This window comes from Brassica napus, chromosome C8 (genome assembly GCF_020379485.1).
Source record: "Brassica napus cultivar Da-Ae chromosome C8, Da-Ae, whole genome shotgun sequence".
In the NCBI taxonomy this organism is placed as follows: Eukaryota; Viridiplantae; Streptophyta; class Magnoliopsida; order Brassicales; family Brassicaceae; genus Brassica; species Brassica napus.
The window spans coordinates 3,776,408-3,799,735 of record NC_063451.1 but is presented as its reverse complement, the minus strand read 5'-3'; the positions used below and the strand labels follow the sequence as shown (position 1 = coordinate 3,799,735).

The window sequence follows — 23,328 nt, the reverse complement described above, 5'->3', positions numbered from 1 at the left end:
CTCCCTTCTCAATGCATTACGTACGAAGAGGCTATAGCTGATAAGTAATAACTCAACAAGGATAATGATACTTCTTTTGTTACGATAATCTCCTAGACTATATTTGCGAAGTGATTTATACACATGTTGTCACTACAATCATTTTTGCTGAAAAAAAATGACATGACACTTAAAATAAATGACATGGTTTTAGAAAATAGTGACATGACATCGTATTAATTGTGAGTTGTAAAATTTCCTTATAAAAATTTAAATTTTTTTGCAGGAATTTTAAATATGGTAATAAAAATAACTCATATATCATCATTAATGTCAATTTTCCATATAAATATTTATTTATGGTAAACTATTAAATATATTAATAATTCATATATCATAATTAAAATAATAATATATATGTATATATGTATCTCACATTAATAAAAATAAACTAAATAAAGTAACACTAATCCAAAAAAAAATTTGATAGTTAAATATTTAAACATTATTTAAATTTATCTGTCCATCTTAATCGTTTAAATTAACAAAAAGATTTTTCAGTTTAACTAAAACAAACAAAGTCTCAAATTTATTAGAATTTATATTTATATGTAAATATATATATATATATATATATATATATATATATATATATATATATATATATATATATATATATGTGTGTGTATATATTTAAAATTAGATGGGAAGATATATATATATATTTAAAACAAATAATCATTAAGCACAATAATATAATTAAAACTATTTTTATAAAATCTAATTTTATCTTTATTAAAATTTAAATAAAATAAATTTAAATAGTTATACCAAATCAAAAGAAATAAGATTACAAAAATACGTTTATGATTTTTTATAACAATTGAAGTTAAAATATAAATTAATAATGTTGAAATATAAATCAAAATTTTCTTTTGAAATAAAAAATATTATGTTAAAAATTACTATTTCTGCGCATGGCGCAAGAAAACTCCTAGTTATTATTGGAATTACAAAGGTCCGAAATCCGGCAAAAAAAAATTGAAATTGGTTTTCTAAAAAAATGAATATTGAAATTTGTTATTTTCAAGTCGCCATATTCATCTGTTATTTTCAAATATACATATGGAATACACAGGTGGGGTTACACTGTACATGTGATGTATGATTACATATTATATGCATTCGAGTTTTTTCATCTATTATTTGTTGAATCAGTTTAAGTGGTTATATATTTTACAATATTTTACATCAAAACATATATAAGTAAGATAAACAAATATTTAGAATGTGTTCGGTTAGTGCTTTTTATCTAAAAATATGAAAAAATCTTAAACCGCTTATTTAAGAAAAAACAAAAGATAAAAATATAAAGTCGTAGATTTAAGAGGAGGATCCATTAAATTACTTGGATACTAATTGGAAACAAAATTCATAAACAGTTTTAAGTGAAATGAAACTTTTATACAGTTCAACCAATTAAACACCATAACTAAAAATTAATATTTTTTGTTTATTCTACTCATTACCTTATATATAATTTCTAATAACAAAAAAATGGATAGTAAAAATTTTGAAATGCGTAAAAAAAAATGAATAATTTAAAATGTTTTTATAATTGTTTGGCTACTTATATTTTTTTATAATAGATTATAATATTTATAAATTAAATAAACATACTAAATATAAAATCAACATTTAAATTTAAACAAAAAAAATCATGGACGTAGTTCGGGTCGATCCTAGTACTACTATATATTGTTTCAAATATCATAGAAATATTCGGATAGCCTATTTTCTTGATATATTAAAAATTAACATACAAAAATAATCAAGAATATTTATATTTAGATGGTCATTGACTAATTTCATACTAATATATAAACCATAATTAAATGACAAGATGGATGTAAAGGTCACTTGGACGGCCATGAATGATTTATAATGACAGAAAGGATCTTCAATCTTTTTTTAACAACAAAAAACGATATTCAACTTTCCATTCGACCGGATTGCGAGAAAAGTTAACAGTATTGATACATGTTTAATGAGTTGTAACTTATTACTAGGTTGAAAGTATCAGAAAAATAATTTAATTTACTTAACATTTTTGTGCATAGTTTGAAGAATACATTAATTAACAACATGTATAATATGTGCATTGTTTGAGCTCTGTGCATTGGTCTGACCTCTGTGCATTTGTTTTCTCTGTTGTTCTTAAATCTTAACTATCTAAGTTACTTTCTATTCAAAATAATGAAAATCGTTTCTTCAGAAAACATTTAGAGTATATGATGTTCAATTACAATCATAAAATACATTTTAAGACTTAAATTGTTATATTTATATGCACATTTTGGAGATATTAAAAGATGGACCATGGCTTGTGGTACATTTATGGTCAGAAGAGTTGATGGATTTTTGATATGAAACAACTCAGTGTGTCTAAATATTTTTATCTCCAGTTTCATGTTTGTGTTTCCTTTAGTCAATCATGTTTGTCTTTTTTTCCAGTTCAGATTCCACTGAACTTGTAGAGATAGATTTTTTTTTTATTTACACAGGAAAAGCATGAACAGATATATGAGCAATCAGAAGAGTTCTAGAAGGAGCTTAAGTTGAACGTCCTTGAGATATTAACAGACCAAGAGTGGTTTAGAAGAAAAATGACCATGAGGGTATGTAGAGGTTTCAAATACGTGGTTGGCTTCCAATTCAAAGGTTAGCATCAGAATTTCTAAGTTGTTGTTCGATTGTTTTGGGACTGATTCAAGCATACTTATTATTGTCTTAGAAATAACTCGTGAGGCTAAACTAAACAAATACGTTCACAAAGTAAAACTTTTTTAAAAAGTATGTAGAAAACTTCATATAAAAACCATAACGCAAACTCTGAACATAATTTCTGTAAGAAGACATAATAATAGTGATCACAAATTAAAATGTAGAAAGAATACAAAATATATATGAAGAATCACAAATTAAATTGTCGGAAGAATCCTACTATATATTAATTGAGAAGTCATTTAAGTGATTTTTGCTTAGATGTCATTCATTAGTGAAGTTTAGAATTAATTCTCTTAATTTGATTGGTTGTTGGTATTTGAATTTTCGTTTATTTAATTAAAGTTTTAAAAAGGAAACTAATCAAAGAACTACCTAATCTAATCAATATTACCATACAAACAATCAAACATTTTAAAGATAGAAGAATTAAAATATTTTGCTTATAGAAACAATTAAATATTATAGACTACATTATAGAAATTTTAAATATACATATAAATACATATGATATGATAGAGATAATTATATAAACGATTTTAAACATATTTCTGTTAATATTGGATACAATAAACATAGATTACATAAAACTAAATAACCTAAACCTAATGATATTTTCTTATACTCACAATATGTATATATTTTTTCTAAAAATGTGTCCAATGATTGGAAAACAGTAATTTACAATTTTTAAAAAATACATTCATTTTTCAATGACAAATGTTGATATTATAGTTGAATTATCACTTTCATAATTTAATTAAAGTATTTTTATATTTAAAAACTGAAAATATATGGTAAGTATTTAAAAATAATATTAATAAATGAAAATATTTATTATAATATAAAATTAAAAATTGGAACATTATATTAATATGAGACTAGAGTTAATATACTCTATTAATATAATTCTTATAACTTTGATTATAATAAAATTATATGGTAAATCGCTTAAAATAATATTAATCAATGAATTTTTTTATTATAATATAAATTGAAAGTGGAAACAAAATATTAATACAAGATTAGAGTTAAATAATATTTTGAAATTTGTAATGTCATATTTGAATATATTTATTTCAATAATGATGTATGAGTTATAAATATAGTTTAAAAAGTTTACCAAAAATATAAATCACATTACATTTAATGTAAATTATTACCATATTTAAAAAAGTTTACTAAAAATATGTATCACATTAAATGTAATTTTTCATGTTATATTTAGTCATAAATCATGTCATCAATTTTAATAGTCATGTCATATTTATATCTGGGGAAGTGATCGTAGGAGATATTGCAAATCATTTTTCAAACAATGTCGAGGGAATTTTTTAAAAAAATATATAAAGGGCCAGTCTTCTGAACCAATTGAGCCCATGCCCATCCTCGCCTTCAAAAAGCCTACGCTTAAGGGTTACATGAAGATTTGTGGTTTTCGTTTTTTTTCTAACGTTTTGAAACACTCAGAGGTTATTCCACTATTTCACCTTTTTCTAATAATAAATTTTAACGCTTGTATCTCATCAACTCAGAAACAGTTCAATAGTATTATCAAGATTACAAAACTCGGCAAAATTAAATATTTTTTCTAAAATTAATTATTAGATAACGATTCATAAGACGAGTCATGTTTGGTCCATCGTTGTTCACACGGATATCTCAGGTGACACGGTGGGATTGGAAATCATCTTAGATACTCAGATAACATCTCGAACTTCTCCGATAACGTCTTCACCGAAATCATCTTCTCTGGAAGTGTTTCTACGAAATCGTCTTTTCCGCAAGCGTTTCCACGAAATCTTTTTCGCAGCAATCGCCCGAAATCATCTTCTCTGCTGAGTTTTTCGAGTTTGTAGCTGAGTTTTAATTTCCGTTGTGGTTGAGTTAATTATCTTTTACGGTTAGTTTATATATGCAGTTGTGACTGAGTTACTTCCCGCCAATCTCCCAAAACCTAGCTATAAGAAATGTGCATTCCGAAGAGAAAAGACAAATACATTAATTTTAAAAAACACTCAAGTTGGCAATTGTCGGATGTATTCATTTAAGTTTGTTTGTGATTTGATACCCATATTTCGATAATCTAAATTTTTTTTCCGGATATGAGTGAAAAAGAAGATTGAACAAGAAGTCAATGGAGGAGACTGAAAGAAGTGACGGATTTAGAAGAGACGACACAGAGGAGTTCAATAAAGCTTCGTTCAATGAAGCTTGGAGACATGGAGGAGTTATCACCGGAATAGTGCAGAAAACCTATATTTTTGGTTTTCTAGGTAAGAAACATAACTCACGCATGTATTTTGTATTTGAGTTATGCAATGTTAACACAACTCAGTCGTGTCGTTTATATATCTCAGCTGTGTCGTTTATATAACTCAATCATACCTCAAACATACCCTAAAATTAGAAAATGTTTATATAATCAGCCGTGTCGTTTAGATAACTCAGCCTTATCGTTTATATAACTCAGCCATACCTCAAACATACTCTAAAATCGGAAAACTGAATTCAAGTACTTTAAAAAGTTATATTGAATATCATCTTATCAATATCAAGTGAATATAAATCAACTGAATGTGTATAGTTTCTTGAATTTTCAAGTTGAAACTTTAACTTGATCTTGAGATATATATTCTCTTACAATCACTTATACAATTCTTACTTACAAGACTCTAACTTCAATTTTTTTAAAATCTAAACCTCAAATCCTAAACTATAGAATTATAAAGTTATAAAATTATAAAGTTTATCTTTGAACATTAAATCTGATATTTTTTATTATTTAAAGTTTAATGTTTAGGTTTAAAGTTTAGGTCTATAGTTTAGAGTTAAACTCAAATTTTAACCATTTAAAACAAAAAAATCATTAATTTTTAAATTCCATTTTAAATTTTGATTTAAATCTATAACTACATTCTTTAAATTTAAGCAATTTTTTTAAAAAAATTGAAAAAAACTAAAATTACAATTTATATTGCTTTTTCATGACCATTGATTGATTTTAATCTAAGAGTTCAAAATTATCTTTTTGTCTATCTCACCCTTTTTCTCACTGGTTAATTTTTCTTTAATCCAAGGGTTCAATATTATATAAATCAGCGGTCAAATGAATGCTATTCTAGTAATTTATTTTTCGCTAATCAGTCAGCCATAATTAAGCTGAGTTTACTGTTAATCCAGCTAGTTACGGCTGATTAAATATAACTCAGCTGTAACAACCTCCCATAAGTCAACCGTAAATTTAGTAACTCAGCTAGGCAATGATCATTAAATCAGTCGGCGAAACATAACTCAGCCATGTCCTAACTATAATTCAGCCAAAGTTTCGAGAAATCAGCGCGCCGATGTATAAGTCAGCTGTAACTTGTGTTCGTAAGTCAGCCGTTATTCCATAAATCAGTCTGAAATCTGTAAATTAGCCATCACTAATGGCTGACTTATGTTCGTAAGTCAGCCAATTTTTCATAAGTCAGCCGTGTTGTTTAACTCAACCGCAAAGTAATAATAACTCAGTTGTTGTTAATAAAGAGAATATGCTTTCTTATTTCACTTAACGTTGTACAACATGTTTATATACACATCCATATGACGGTTAAACCGTTTAACCCTAACGGGCCTAAAGTACATATATCGTAGCCCAATACTCCCCCTCAAATTGGAGCATGGAGATTAAGAATGCTCAACTTGGACACTAGACGTTGGAACTGTTGTCGACCGAGAGCTTTTGTGAGTAAATCAGCTAGTTGGTCGTGTGTACTAACATGAATCGTCGAGATAGTCTTATCCAAGACAGCATCGCGAACTGCATGCCAATCTTTCTCAATGTGTTTAGTTCGTTCATGGAACACGGGATTTGAAGCAATGTGTATTGCAGTCTGACTATCGCAAAAGAGACGAATCGACTGTGTTTGCGGAAAGCCCAGTTCCTCTAGTAATTGTCGGAGTGAGAGAATCTTGGCCCGATATTCAGCTTCAGCGGAAGAACGTGCCACTGTGTCTTGTTTCTTCGTTTTCCATGAAATCGGAGAACCGCCAAGTAATGACACATAAGCAATCAAAGATCTTCGCGAGAGAGGACAATCACCCCAATCGGAGTCACAATAAACAGTGAGAGTGAGATCAGTATCTGATCGAAATATAATCCCCTGACCAGCCGTGCTCTTCAAGAAACGAACAATTCGCATAGCCGCCTCCCAATGAGCTTCGCGTGGAGCCTGCATGAATTGTGAGAGCAGATGGATAAAGTACGAAAGATCGGGTCTGGCAAAGAGAAGATAGATGAGGCGCCCAAGGAGACGACGATAGCGTGCTAGGTTCGTCAAGAAAGGGCTTTTGTCAGCGGCAAAGTTATGGTTTTTCTCCATCGGAAAAGTAACAGGTTTTGAACCAAGCATGCCTGTTTCTTGAATAATTTCTAGTGCATATTTCCGTTGTGATAGGAAGATACCTTCATCATTTCGAGCAACCTCGAGACCCAAAAATACTTCAGTTTCCCCAGATCCTTCATGCGAAACCACGTACCCAAGTACTCCTTGAAAGTGGATAGCGCAGCAGAGTTATTTCCGAAAATCAGCAGGTCGTCAACATAGATAAGCACACGTAGTTCCACATCCTCACGGGAGTAAGAGAACAGTGAGTAATCAGAATAGGATTGGAGGAAGCCATACTCTTTTAAAGATGTCGAGAGCTTTGCAAACCAGCATCTCGGAGCCTGCTTAAGACCGTAAAGAGATTTGTGTAAACGACAAACCTTATTTGGTTCCGAATGTCGAAACCCCGATGGAAGTTTCATATATACTTCTTCTTCAAGATCACCATGTAAGAATGCATTGTGGACATCCATCTGATGCACTTCCCATTTTTGAACGACAATAATTTTAAGAAGACAACGAAGTGTAGTCATTTTGGCGACTGGTGCAAAAGTGTCAGTGTAATCTTCTCCTTCTACCTGATGATTGCCTCGAACCACCAATCGAGCCTTAGGCCTTTCGATTGTCCTATCGGCTCTGTACTTGTACTTGTAAATCTAGTGGTTGTCAAGAGCTTCTTTTCCTTCAGGGAGGTCGACAATGCTGAAAGTTTTGTTTTGTTCAAAAGCATCAATTTCATCTCCCATAGCATCCCGCCAAATCTTATCTTGCATTGCTTCTTTGAAGCTTTTAGGTTCTACACTGGCAAGAATTGCAGCAAGAAATGCTTGGTGGCCTGTAGAAAACACATCATCCGATATGTAATGCTCAAGAAGGTAGGGAGTACTACCTGAGACCGGAGATGACGCATGAATGGAGTCGGAGAGAACGGGATCAGTAAGTGTATTATCAGTGCAGCGGATGTTGTAGAGTAGATAATCAGCAAGAGACTTAGGTGCTTGCTTCGTTCGATGACCCCGTCCAAGAGGAATCGAACCAGACGCATCATCAGGTGCTGTATCAGAACCAGGAATCGCTAATGTACCAACTGTATCTTGGTCTGCATCATCAGCGTGATCTTGGTGTACGGTCTCAGTATGCACATACTGTTCCTCAGTAGGGACAGTGACAGATTCAGTCTGAGCGGGTGAATTGTCATGAGTAGTTGTATCAGTCTGAGTGGGTACATCGGCTTGAGCTGGTGTATTGGTATCAATGATTACCACCGAACTCCCCCTGTCTAGAGTGGTGGGAGAGAGACACCAGTCATCATCTGCAAAACTGGTAATGGCAACAGAATCAGTGCCAGGGACTTGCATTGCGAAAGGAAAAATATCTTCTCGGAATATCACATCACGAGACACCAAAATTTCTTCAGTCTCCAAATCAAAAACCTTCCAACCTTTCTTCCCAAAGGGGTAGCCTAAGAACACACAATTGCGACTGCGCGGACTAAATTTGTCCTTGTCGCGAGATCGAAGATGAGTGTAACATGCTGAGCCAAACACTCGTATGTGTTCATAGCTTGGTTTCTTCCCAAAGAGGACTTCGTGTGGGGTAAGACCTTTGAGAACCGAAGTTGGCGTGAGATTAATAAGATGACCAGCGGTGAGAATAGCCTCGCCCCAAAACTTAGTAGGTAGGCTTTCTTGAAAGAGTAATGATCGAGCGACGTTCAGAATATGTCGGTGTTTACGCTCTACTCGACCATTCTGTTGGGGCGTGGCAACGCAAGAAGTTTGATGAAGTATACCTTCTTGCTGAAAGAACGGACCCAAGCAGGTGAATTCCGTGCCGTTATCGATGCGTACAGATTTAACACTCAAACCAAATTGATTAAACGCGACGAACTTCAGACTTCTCGTTAAGCAAATGAAGCCATACTGATCTTGAAAAATCATCAACGATGGTAAGGAAATACACAGCACCGATCGAAGAAGGAGTTCGATATGGACCCCAAACATCAACATGTATCAATTCAAAACATGCTTTCGTTTTATTGGAACTATCAAAGAAAACTTCTCTTGTTTGTTTAGCCCGATAGCAAACGTCGCAAGGACTCGGGTTAGACGAGTTCGAAATATCAAAAGGCAAAGACGAAAAAACTGAAAATGATGGATGTCCCAATCGTTTATGCCACAAAGTTTGATCAGACACTGCTCCTACTCTGTTGACGCGAACTGATGCCACATCTGTGAGATAATACACTCCATCCCGTTCTTCACCGGCTCCAATCAGGGTCCTCGTGAAGCGGTCCTGGACAATACACAAAGTGTCAGTAAACAAAGCACAACAATACTTCAGCTGCTTCAGGAGCTTAGATATAGAAATCAAAGAGCAGTTGAGGTCTGGAACATAAAGAACATTGTGAAGGGACACACTAATCGTTATAGACAAAGTGCCCATGCTAGACGAGTATGTTTTACTCCCATCGGCAAAACCCACCAAACAAGGCAGTGTGTCAACTATATCGACAAGGAGAGATCGATCCCCCGTCATGTGGTGGGAAGCTCATGTGTCTATTATTTTATCACCAGAGAGCTTACCAGAGAGCTTGTCCTTTGATACGTGTTATGTTTTCTGTTGCGCCATCAGACTGATTGCCCTCCATTGTTCTGCTGTGAGTTCAGGAAAAACAGAGGAGTGAGGAGAAGTAGCATTAGCGACATTAGCTGTTGCATGTCCTTTGCCCGCCGGTGAACCACCGCGACCACCATGACTCGAACCTCGTCCGGTGTTGCGCGCATTCCTCTCAGTCACCCAGTCAGGATAGCCTGTAAGCTTCCAGCAAAATTCCTTTTCATGGCCCGAACGCCCATAGTGTGAGCAGAGCAACCGGTCTCTGGTTCAAGAACCAGTGGAATCGCCACGTTGATCAGGTCCAGACTCACGTCGAACAGAGAGATCGAGTTGGGAATCTCTTCGTGTAGTAAATCCAACTGCCTCAGACGGCTGTTCACGGCTTTTAGCTGTTTGTAGTCGTTGCTCTTCACGAATCACACACGAATAAACTTGCTCCAAATCTGGTGGAGGATCAGAGTCAACGCTTGCATTGATCACGTTTGTAAATTGTGATTCGTTAAGACCCATCACAAACTGGTCCACTTTCTCCTCCTCCCTTTCCTTTGCGAGCTTCGCCGATGCTCCACACGTACATTCAGGAATGGGTTTGTATGTGTAGAGCTCATCCCACATAATCGCCATTCGTCCGTAATAATCACTCAAGGATTCTCCTTCTTGGCGACTTGAGGCCAGCTGAGCACGAAGGTGGTGGACACGAACTCTATTTCCAACCGAAAACCTTTTCTTTAGGTTCTCCCACAAATCATGTGCGTTGGTAATGAATGTGATCGTTGAACGTACGCGAGGTGTGATCGATGTTCGCAGCCAACCAACCACCATAGAGTTCACAGACGTCCACGACTCTAACTTAGCCCCAGCAGTCACGGGTTTGGCAATCAAGCCATCAATAAACCCGATTTTCTTTTTGGCACGAAGAGCGTTGAGCATCTCCGCAGACAATTCATTGTAGTTGTCTCCGGTTAACGTGACCGAAGTGATCATTGATCCCGGATTATCAGACGAGAACAATGAAAAAGGCGTAATAACAGTGGAATCACCAGCGTTCCGCTATGATATCCTTACTCATTGCAAGTTACGGAATTGAAAAAAAAAACAGAAGAAAGCTCGAGCAGAAAGGAAGCTCTAACTTTGAGAGAAAGAAAACGATAGAAAGAAATTTCAGAGGGAAATCAAAAACTAGGGTTTCAGGATTTGCTCTGATACCATGTTAGATTCGAGTTTAATTATGGGCTTTCAACTCAAAAACCGTTTAACCCTAACGGGTCTAAAGTACATATATCGTAGCCCGATAGTTGTAACGAAGTTTGTAGCGCTTTACGGCTGAGTTCATTAATACATGTCAGCGCATTCCTATGTGACACTGGTTTTTTGCTTACGTTGACATTAAAAAGTAATGATATTTTGTAAATATGTTTTTTTCACAACGTAATAAAAATGCAAGCCGGATATTAAAAAAATAGCAGTAATAAAAAAAGTTTTGTATGGTTCTTGTAACATGTCCTAAAAATGTATAATGTATGAATAAACTTCTCTACTTTTAACAAAATGGCTAGTGAACAAACACCATTTTTTTGTTGACATTTAGGAAACGATTAGGTATATCTTTTACAAATGTGGCATTGGGTTTTGATGCAGATGAAATGTCAAATACCAACTGTATATGTCATTTTTATTGAACGTTTTTAAATATCTTTAAAACATACTAAACACACAATAACTTATACTGAACTAAAAAAAAAACTTGTACTGAACTATATTACAGACAATATATGATACTTGAAGCACATTGAAATTGACATGAACAAATATACAAGTTTTTGTTTGAGATAGATCAATATAAAAACTTTTTGGACACCCTATATATATTCAGACGTACATTACAAGATAAAACTAATAACATATTGTCAGTTTTATATGTATTATAGATATTTTATTGCATAACATCGAAGAACTTTACAATCAGAACAAAACAGATGGGCTATTCTTCAATATAACAATAATACAAATCAATATAATAATGTAGTGGAGAAAATAAATAGATAACTAATTTATTATACTCAAACAAACAAATTGTCGCGATGTTTATAAAAATTAACGCAAATATCAATCAATATATTCTTTTTGGGGATAAAATCAATAGATTCATATAAATTAGTTACTTATGTTCAATGAATATTACATATATATATATATTTATATATCTAGTATAGGACAGATAGAACCTACACTACATATATAGAAACTGAAGCTATTGATATATAATAACGAACCACATTTCTGAGATCAAGACCTTAAGCAAATATAATGGTTAATACACTTCACAATATATAAAATAACATATGTATTGATTCAAAAGCAAAGCATCAAAATCTACAGAATCGAAGACATTTTAGCTAGTGATGCAAAGGGTTTGGACCGCTAGGTACTAGCCGTTCCTCATCGTTATACCAAGAACCGGTTTCTTCTCCGGCCAGGTTTTGACTTCGAAGTTGACGTTGAGTTCGATCTTTGATCTTGATAAACGGTGTAAAGTCAAAATTACTTGCTAGAATTCTCTTATGACTGAGACCAATGCCTGATTTACGCGTGTACGACGTTGTAAATGCAAAAGAAACAAGAAGAAAGACGAACAACACAGAGAGTAGAGAGATGTGGAAGAGGAAACTACACGGCTTAGGGTGTTTCTTCATAGCCTTGTAGAGGAATTTGTGATAAAGAAGGATGAGAAGCAAGAGCGCTCATGGAGAAAGAGAGAGAAAGAGAGAGGTAGATAAGATAAATGGTTAGAGAAAAATGATATGAGACTTATGGATTTTAAAAAGTGTTTTATTTTGTTACTCTCCAAGAAATTACAGTTTTATATAAGTTAGGAGAATAAAGTACATGATAACTTAATTAATTTTTAAATTATGATATTGAGTAATAGTTGGCATAAACGTGTGGGATTTGTGTATGTGATTTGTAAAAATATTGTATGAAAATGAGTGAAATAAAAGAGTAAAAGGTTACTTTACGTTCAAGGAAGAATGGGAGGCGGAGTGGTGCCATTAAAAACGCTAAATTGTCAAAGTTTTGAATTTATTACATTGTATTTTGGTATGGTATGACCTAGTTTTTTGTTGGCTGGGCACGTTTTTTAACTTTACATCTTTAATTCATAACATATTTGTTATAATTTCGGTATACGGTTCGAATTAAGCCAAAAAGTAGTTTATAGTGAGATTCGAATTAATTGAGCTGTATAAATAATCTTTGAATATTGCACATTTGTCCATAATGCACGGTCGTAGTTGACTTGGTGATTATTTTTGTGATAAACACTCGCTTTTATCAACTGTAAATTAGCTTAATGCTTTAACAAAAATAAACTATATATAGCTTAATAGCATATTTCAAGTTTGCTTATATATAATAGCTAGCATCACTACAAGAAAACAGCGGTATTCTGACGGACATTCCGACGGAAAATGAAATCCTCGGAATATCCCGACGGAATTCCGAGGAAATATCAATCCGTCGGAATATTCCGAGGAAATTCCGAGGAAAAATGTGTTCCTCGGAAAAAACCGATGAATTCCGAGGAAATATTATAGCCGTTGGAGAGCCGTTGGGGGATTTTACAAATTCCGAGGAAATTCCGACGAACTAGTCTTTTCCGTCGGAATTTCCTCGGTCTGTTGGCAGGATTTAAACTATAAATACAAGCACTCCTCTTCATTCACTCCATATCTTAATCCTTCCTCTTACTCTATTTACACACGAATTTGATTCATAAAAAAATATGTCTTCTTCAAATTATTTTCGTTCTTGGATCGATCGACCTCATTTGGATCCGAACACGAGATTGCTTACGGAAGAATACCAACGAGGTATAACCGAATTCATGGAGTTAGTTCACCGACAACCGGAAGCAAAAACAGGTATGTTAAGATGTCCTTGCTCTAATTGTAAAAATAGAAAGGTTATTAAAGAGTGGGATGTTTGGACTCATCTATATTTGAGTGGGTTTACACGAAGTTACAAAATTTGGTATCATCATGGGGAAACTGATTATGAACATGGTAGTACTAGCGAACCTCAGCCATCGGTTAGATTAGAAGAACCAATTAGAACGGATGTAGATTATGGTGTAGGTACTGAGCAGATGGTAAATGATCATTTTAGAGGGGAAGATTTACCCAATGCACAAGCTAGGAGATTTTATGATATGTTGGATGCTGGAAAGCAACCATTGTACGAAGGTTGCAGAGATGGTCATTCAGCTTTATCATCTGCTACAAGATTGATGGGCATTAAAACAGATTATAATTTGGCTGAAGACTGTGTGGATGCGATTGCTGATTTTGTAAAAGGTATTCTACCCGAGGATAATGTAGCTCCTGGTTCATACTACGAGGTTCAGAAACTCGTAGCTGGTCTTGGTTTATCGTATCAGGTAATAGATGTATGCAGCGACAACTGCATGATTTATTGGAGGGCGGATGAACAGCGGGTTACATGCAAATTTTGTGGAAAGCCTCGTTATAAAGATACGAGTGGAAGAGTTCCAGTGCCATATAAAAGGATGTGGTATTTACCTTTGACGGAAAGGTTGCAGAGGTTGTATCTGTCTGAACGCACAGCGCAACCAATGAGATGGCATGCGGAGCACTCAACAGATGGTGAGATCAGACATCCTTCAGATGCAAAAGCGTGGAAGCATTTCCAATCAAAGTATCCCGACTTTGCGTATGAGAGAAGAAATGTCTACCTTGGATTATGTACTGATGGTTTCAGTCCGTTTGGCAAGAGTGGAAGACAGTATTCTCTATGGCCCGTCATTCTTACACCATACAACCTACCCCCAAACTTGTGCTTGCGACGAGAGTTTTTGTTTCTCTCGATTCTCGTTCCCGGACCAGAGCATCCTAAGAGATCACTTGATGTGTTTCTTCAGCCACTAATATATGAGTTGCAACAACTATGGGCTCAAGGTGCTGAAACATACGATGTTTCGTGTAAAGAAAACTTTCAAATGCGGGCAGTACTAATGTGGACAATAAGTGATTTTCCAGCATATGGTATGTTGTCTGGATGGACAACGCATGGAAGGCTATCATGTCCATATTGTCAAGATAACACTGATGCTTTCCAACTAAAACACGGAAGGAAAACGTGTTGGTTTGACTGTCACAGGAGATTCCTACCACCTGATCATCCATATCGTAGGAGTAGGAATTTGTTTACGAAGAACAAGAGGGTGTTTGACAGTCCACCTCCGGAAATTTGTGGGAAAGATTTGAAGATACAACTAAGAGATTTTGGTGCAGAAAGGACGCCAGACGTCGGTGGACATGAGCGTTTTCCGGTAGATGCTGTTGGAGAACTACATAACTGGCACAAAAAAAGTATTTTCTGGGATCTGCCATACTGGGAGGATCATCTGCTAAGGCATAATTTAGATGTCATGCATATTGAGAAGAACTTTTTGACAATCTCATGAACACGATCCTTAATGTTCAAGGTAAAACAAAGGATAATTTGAAGTCAAGACTGGATTTAGTCGATATATGTGCTCGTTCAGAACTTCATGTTGATGAGAATGGTAGGGCTCCTTTTCCCATATACCGACTTGATGCAGAGGGAAAAGATGCGTTCTTTGATTGGATTTCAAACGATGTGGAATTTCCAGACGGTTACGCATCAAATTTGCGTAACTGTATCGACAGAAAGGAAGGAAAGTTTACTGGCTTGAAAAGCCACGATTGCCATGTAATGATGCAGCGCCTCCTTCCGTTCGCCTTCAAGGAACTATTACCACGAAATGTTCATGAAGCAATTGCAGGGATAAGTGGTTTCTTCCGCGATTTATGCACGAGATCAGTGACTCTTGAAGGTATTGAAAATTTGAAGACTAACATAGCCGTGATTCAGTGCAACCTTGAGAAGATATTTCCTCCCTCATTTTTTGATGTTATGGAGCATCTTGTTATTCACCTGGCAAGAGAATTGGAACTTGGTGGTCCTGTGCAGTATAGATGGATGTATCTGTATGAGCGGTATATGTTCCATTTGAAGAAGATGGTGAAAAATTTAAGTAGGGTGGAAGGTTCTATAGTCGCACAGATGATCAATGAAGAAACTTCAAACTTTGCCGAGTACTACTTTCCAGCAGAAGTTCAGACCAAAAACAGAAGACCTGCTCGGCATGATGATAGAGGCGAACGGGCAACATATCATGTTACGGTTCCAGACATTTTCACAGACGTTGGACGACTTAGCGGAAAACCAAAGGACCGTCGACTTACTGAGCAGGAGCGCAGTCATTTGCAAACATATTTGCTCACCAACTGCGAAGACGTTCTTCAATATGAGAGGTAAATAAATGAGCTTACAAATTTTTATTTTAACAAGTTGAAATTTAAATCTTAATTAATTACATTATTGTCATCATATACAGGATTTTCATGGCAGAAAAGCGGTTCGAGTATAGATACGCCACAGAGGACGAACTAGAAGAAATGAAGCAGAGAGAATTTACTGGATGGATGTTTACTTATGTGAGTGCTTTAAACAAATTAAAATATATTTTATCACATATTTATACTAATTCACATTTATTGATATAACATATATATATGTGCTATTAATAGGTGTCTGCTGGTTTGGCCAGAGGTGAAACATTTGACGATTGGATACGTGAGATGGTCGTTGGACCAAACTTTGTTGTGAAGTCATATCCGAGATTTTGTACTCGAGGATATGCATTCACAACTCAGAAGAGGAGACGTTCGAGTACGACTTATGATGCTGGCGTTTGTTCTGCATCAGGAGATGATGTATACTACGGACACATACATGAGATTTTGGAAATCAAGTATTTGGGCATGGTTGGATTGCGCTGTACTGTTTTCTATTGTGATTGGCACGACAACACTCCAGATCGAGGTGTGAGAACAGATGCATTTGGTGTTACATCAGTAAATTCGAGGCGAAAGCTGCAATATTATGATCCTTTCATTCTTGCTTCTCAGGCCGATCAGGTAATTAAATGTTAATTATTCAGAATGATTCATCATCATGTGTATTAATTTATAATTTTCTAAATTTTCTAAATGTTACAGGTTTGTTATATCAAGTACCCCCGGGTAAGGAACAGAGATGATCCATGGGTTACTGTTACAAGACTCAACCCGAGAGGCCGAGTTCAGGGAAGTTCTGAGCTGGAAGACCCACTACAACCAAGCACATCCGGCAACTTAAGTGCAGCAGAAGATTTAGCTGGAGTTGGCCTTGTAGTCGATTTAACCGACTTCGGAGAGGAAGCCGTCGTTCACGTAGAGGATGAACCAGTGATTGGAGAGTTTCACCAAGATCCAGATTCAGATTCATCTGGTGATGATGACTCGGAAACAGACTACCATTGATTTTTTTTTTTTTTTTTTAAGAAATACCGAGGAAATTCCGAGGAACACTTGATATAACCTCTTTCCTCGGATATTAGTTATTTGGTTTATCTAGCAAGGCAAAGCTGAATACGAATTAAAAACTACTCAAAACACAACCAAATAAAACGAAGAAACCATGTAAAAGAAATACGAACTCATAATTAAGAAAAAAAAAAAAAAACTAAGTTCAAAATTAACAGAAAATAAGACCATAAAACGTTAGAATAGAAAAGAAAATAAAATAGCGCGGTCGGAAATCAAATGGCAATACTGGCCGGTGATAGCTCCTACTCCTCGTCTCCTGCTCCAGATGTTCCTGCATCTTTGGGTCTCTTGGACCTCTTTCTTACCCTGTGTGTACCACTCGAACCCGAACCAGAGCTGGATGGAGAGTTGTCCCGATGAACTACATCATCCTTTTGGCAACGACACGGCCTGATACGTGAAATGGCAGCCCAGATCTTGTTGCTGGCGCGAAGTGGCGTTCGGTGGAAGCTCTTGCAGCTTGTACTGGCTGGAGTCTGATGGGAGTAGCTGATGGGGTTGTGAATCATCTGGAATGGCTTGTGCAGCCTCATCTTCTCCTTCTTCATCAGCCACGGCCTTGCCTTTGGTCTGATATTTTGGCGTGAAGAAGGATGGCTTGTCTACTAGTGCGGTAGCAGGGGGTAGGAACTCAACTGCAGCCTCTGAAAGTAGAGCAGTCAGGCCGATCTGAGGCAGGTGGCAGTAGAGTGTTTTCTTCGCTCGGTCCTGGAATACGTAGACGTAAGGACCATCCCGATCGATCCTCGAGTGGGGACCAGCTATGAACTCCTTACTTACTAGAGAAATGACATCCAGGTAGTTCCAAGCAATGTTGTTCGATCTGTCCAGTGCTACCTGATGGTTCTCGCAGTCTACACCCACATGTGTAAGGATCCGAGTAATCACTGCACCAAATCCACATGCACTGCTCTTGGATTTGGTTACTTTCCCCTTGTATCCTGCTAAGTTTGCGGCCAGCACCGCTCCCATGTTGAAGGCAGTAGCAGGTGGGAATGTAGAGTTTCCAAATGCCGGTAGCAAATGCCTCACACCTTGGTACAGGAGGCACAACTCCCATTGCGTGACTGATGCGGCTGTGGTTGTCCCGTATAGCAATGAGCCAATGAGGCGTGTGGCATATCTCAGTACTGGGCTCCGGATAAGTGACTCCTTTGCCTGAGAAGATCTATAAACCCCTGTGCCAATCGTTTCCCAGAAGTTCAACAGCTCTGAAGTCCAATAAAGACCAGATGTCCTCTCCCCTGCACTCAATCCAAATAGTCCGCAGAGGTCTGTGAAAGATACCTCAAAGTATACTTTCTGCACTACGAATGCCAGAAAACCTTCCTGATGGCTATCATCGGGATGGCTGACGTATGCGGATGCTATGAACTGGCGTACCAACTCCGGATAAGTGGGTTCGTTGAGGTTGCATAGTTGGCCTAGACCCATGTTCTGGAACAGCCCTTCAATGTCTGATTTGATTCCCAATATTGTCATCGTCTCAGGACATGCTAGTTGTGTAGCCGGAACGGCTACCTTCTTCATGTTGTTGTAGTGGGTGGTATCAGACTTATCCCACTTCTTTGGCCTTTGCTTCTCTCGCTGAGACGAACCCTCTTCTTGTGTGTTCTTCTTTGCTGATGTTTTCGTGCGCTTCATTCTCTACAAAATAGAATCATTGCTCTCAACATGGTTATAATCAATTAAGAACTCAAATCAACATGAAAATGAAAGGCGAAATCGAGTTGTGACAAAAAAAACCAAATTGAAAAAAATTCTCAATCCCTAAATCATCTTAAATCCTGTTCCAAACTCGTTGATCACAGACAATTGTGTTCTATTCCATGTTTAAACATCTGTTTCATGCATATTTGATCAAGGAATCAACACGGAAATAAGAAATTCACAAAACCCAAAAAATTGCTCAAGAACACGATTTCAGAATGTGGAGATTCGCGGAGTATACCTGTCTTAGGGTGAAAACGAGTGTAGGAATCAGGTAGAGCTCGAAAAATCAAGGGGAATAGAGCCCAAAATTGTTCAAATCGGATGATTATAGAGAGATAAAAAGGGGGGGGTCGAATTATAGGGGAAATCAGAGGGGATGAGAGTTCTGAGGTTTTGATCCAAAAAGTTCGGGTTTTGCCTTATAATTCTGTTTCCCGCACACGCATCGATCGATGTGTTTTTGTACAAATACGGATCGATCGATCCGTTTATAAAAAAAACGTACGAGATTTTCCGAGGACATTCCGAGGAACGCTTGAGATTCTCGATCGATCGATGGGATAATCTAATCGATCGATCACATTGTTACGCTTTGGTCCATCTTAGTGATCGATCGATGCGTTTTTGGATATATTTACATCGATCGATCCGTTTATAAAAAAACGTACGAGATTTTCCGAGGACATTCCGAGGAACGCTTGAGATTCTCGATCGATCGATGGGATAATCTAATCGATCGATCACATTGTTACGCTTTGGTCCATCTTAGTGATCGATCGATGCGTTTTTGGATAAATATACATCGATCGATCCGTTTATAAAAAAACGTACGAGATTTTCCGAGGACATTCCGAGGAACGCTTGAGATTCTCGATCGATCGATGGGATAATCTAATCGATCGATCACATTGTTACGCTTTGGTCCATCTTAGTGATCGATCGATGCGTTTTTGGATATATATACATCGATCGATCCGTTTATAAAAAAAAATTGACGTATTGAAACCCCAAACACTAGTTCCTCGGAATTTCCTCGGAATATTCCGACGGAATTCCGAGGAAGAAGAGGGTTTCCTTGGAATTCCCTCGGAATAATCCTAGGAAATTCCGAGGAAATAGGGTTTTTAAACCGAAAACAACGTTTTGCGGTTTGAATAACACCTATATAACCCTTATTAAGTGTCTTACGTTCATTATGAAGTCAAAAATTTGTTCCTTACCGTATAATTAACACTTTTCTGATTGTATGAACGAAATCCCATAACATAAGAGAAACACTTATACCTTTTAATGAACAGTAAAGGAAATACTTTCAATTAGTTTTGAAATTTGTTATTTCATGGTTTATGCTCATCTATACAAAGAATCCTCAATGGTATGCATTACAATTGTATAAGAAATGAAATACGGCAAAAAAAATTGATGTTTTGAAACCCCAAACACTAGTTCCTCGGTATTTCCTCGGAATATTCCGAGGAAATTCCGACGGATATTTTACTATCCGTCGGAATTTCCTCGGAATATTTTCATTTTACCGGGCAAATATTTCGCGAAAATTGAAATTAGAATTCCGACGGAATTCCGACGGATAATGTCCGTCGGACCCTAGGTTTTATAACCACGAGCCCCTTCTTCTTCCCCATTTCTCTCTTCTTCCTCTGCGCGACTCCTCTCTTCTCTCCGGCGATTTCCCCTGAAATCCGACGATATCTCCGGCGATCTCCCCCTTCTCTTACACAAATCATGTAAGGACCCTATCCCACTCTCTTAGGTTCTATTTGTTAGGTTTTTGTGTAGTTTTGATAGATTTTTGTTAGGGTGATTGGTTAGGATTGTGATTTGGTTGTATAATAGGTTTAGAATTGTGATTTGGTTGAATAATTTGTTTTGTTGAATTGATTTAGAATTTTTTTATAATTTTTTTTTTTTGTATTTATAAAATCGATTTTTGTATATAAAATCGATTTTTGTATTTTACAAAACGATTTTTCTATATAAATTCGATTTTTTGGATTTTACAAAATCTTTTTTGTATATAAATTCGATTTTTTGGATTTTACAAAACATTTTTAATATCTATAAAACTTTTTTGTGATTAAAAACTATTATTTGGGATTTAAAAATATTTTTAATATATATATATATTATTAAAACTATTTTTTGTAATTATTAAACTATTTTTTATTTATTAAAACTATTTTTTGTTTATTAGAACTATTTTTATATATTTATTAAATATTTTTAATATCTATAAATCTTTTTTGTGATTAAATTATTTGGGATTTTTTTTTAAAAAAAAATTAATTTATATATTTCTGTATTTATTAAATATATTTTTTTAATTTACAGGTCTCATGATGATCAGACCCGGCCTCGACAGCGTCATGGTCGTGGTGGTACGGGGAGCCAGTCTCGGGATTCCAGTTGTGGTGGTACGGGGAGCCAGTCTCGGAATTCCAGCCGTTTTCAGGATTCCCCTTCGCCCCACAGCTCCAACCATACATCTCCCTCTGCTGCACCCGCTCCTGCTCCTCTCTCTCCCGCTGCTGCATCCGCTCCTACTCCTCCGGGTCCTCCGGGAGTGATGAGTGTTGCGGAGTTGGTTCAACAGCCCGGTCGTGACCATCTTCCGTATCTCACTCCGTATCCACATGGACAGGGTCAAACATGGTAATTAAACATTTTTTTTTCTTTAAATTTGGATTCATTATTAACCGTTTGTTCTTTTTATTAGGTTCAACCGATCCGGGAACGGGATCAGCGCATGGATCAACCGTATGATGTACTCGGCCCTCGACAGGGGACATCCGACTTTCACTCACTTCCCTACCGACAAGCAGGTTCTGTGGTTTCGTCAGTTTGCGGTAAGTATTCTAATTTTTTACTTATATTTTTAATCTTTAATATAAATTTTCTACTAATTGTGTTTTTTTTTCAGCAAGAGTTCAACTGGAATTCCGATGAGACGCTCTTTATCTATCACCACTTCGTCCATAAAGTTATGGACAACTATGGGAAGCAGATCCACGAGTGGAAGAAGAAGTGGGAAATCAATAAGGTTCGATTTAATTTATTAAACAATTTTTTAATTTATTAAACTATTTTCTTTTTTTTTTTATTAAAAGGTCCCAAAGTCGATGAACGACACGGTCTGGAAGGAGTTGTGTGCGCATTGGGATAAGGAAGAGACGAAAGAAACTTCTTCCACCAACTCCACCAACCGCAGGAGCGACCGTAAAGGGAAGGGCATCTACAAGCATAACTTGGGTGCTCAATCTATTGCCACTCTGGGAGATCGCATGGTAAGTTCAACCGCTTTTTCTTCAATTATTTGAGTTTCAGAATTTTAATTTATTGTGCATTTCTTCTAATTTCTAATGTTTCTTTAATTTATGTTTTTTTTCAAGGCGGAAGAAAATGATGGCGAGCCGGTTGATGATCTCGCCCTAATGAGGAGGGCGTATACCAACAAGAACACCGGCAAGATTGATGACGGTCTTGTGAGGGACGTGGTCGACCTGGTCCAAACTCAGGTGGTAGACGAAGTGTCTCAGCTTCAAACCGAGGATGACGCTTCGACGGCTTCGACCAACTTGTCCCGGTTTCGAATCAACGAAATCGTTGAATCCGTAAGTTCTTTTTTTTAAAGTTCAATTCATTTATTTCTTGGTTTAAATTTGGCTATTTTCTATTCAGTCGGTTCCAAAGAAGAAGGGACGTTTGGTCGATTTGGGTCGTCGCACCCGGTCGGTTCCTCCTTCTTCTGCACCACCGCCCTTTGTTGATCCAGAAGTACTTACGGCTCAGTTGAAGGACAAGGATGATCGCATATCTTTGTTAGAGACCCAGATGGCGGCTCAACAGGCGGGCTATGAGGCACATAGGAGGCTGAACCAGCAAATGATGGAGATGATGCAGAGGATGTACCCGAACGAGGTGTTCCCGGACGTGCCAGACCCGTAGTTTTTTTTTTTCCAAAAACTCGGAATGTCTTATTTTTATTTGTGAAACTTTGAATATTAATTAATATGATTTCAATTTTAATTTTAATTTTATATTTTCGAATTTAAATTTCAAAAATTTTATTTTTTAAAAAAAATTTATATTTTTTACATTCCGAGGAAATTAATTATATTTTTTACTCGATCAATCGATGCGTTTTTTGGACATAAATCCATCGATCGATATGTTTATAAAAAAACGTTCGGAATATACCGAGGGACATCTTCCTCGGAATATACCGAGGGACACCTTTCCTCGGAATATACCGAGGGACCTGTTCCTCGGAATATACCGAGGGACATGTTCCTCGGAATATACCGAGGGACATGTTCTTCGGAATATTCCGAGGAAGATTTCCCTCGGTATATTCCGATCGATCGATG

The 23,328-nt window shown here is 36.2% G+C and overlaps 1 protein-coding gene across 1 annotated transcript; it reads right to left on the bottom strand.

Annotated features, from left to right (window-relative positions):
• Window positions 1-12,038: 12,038 nt before the first annotated feature.
• Window positions 12,039-13,299, bottom strand: LOC106419725 (CLAVATA3/ESR (CLE)-related protein 11-like). The gene has a single exon (XM_013860541.3). It carries the CDS (start codon window positions 12,446-12,448, stop codon window positions 12,152-12,154), a length of 297 nt encoding a protein of 98 aa, XP_013715995.1. The 5' UTR covers window positions 12,449-13,299; the 3' UTR covers window positions 12,039-12,151.
• Between the last annotated feature and the right edge of the window lie 10,029 nt (window positions 13,300-23,328).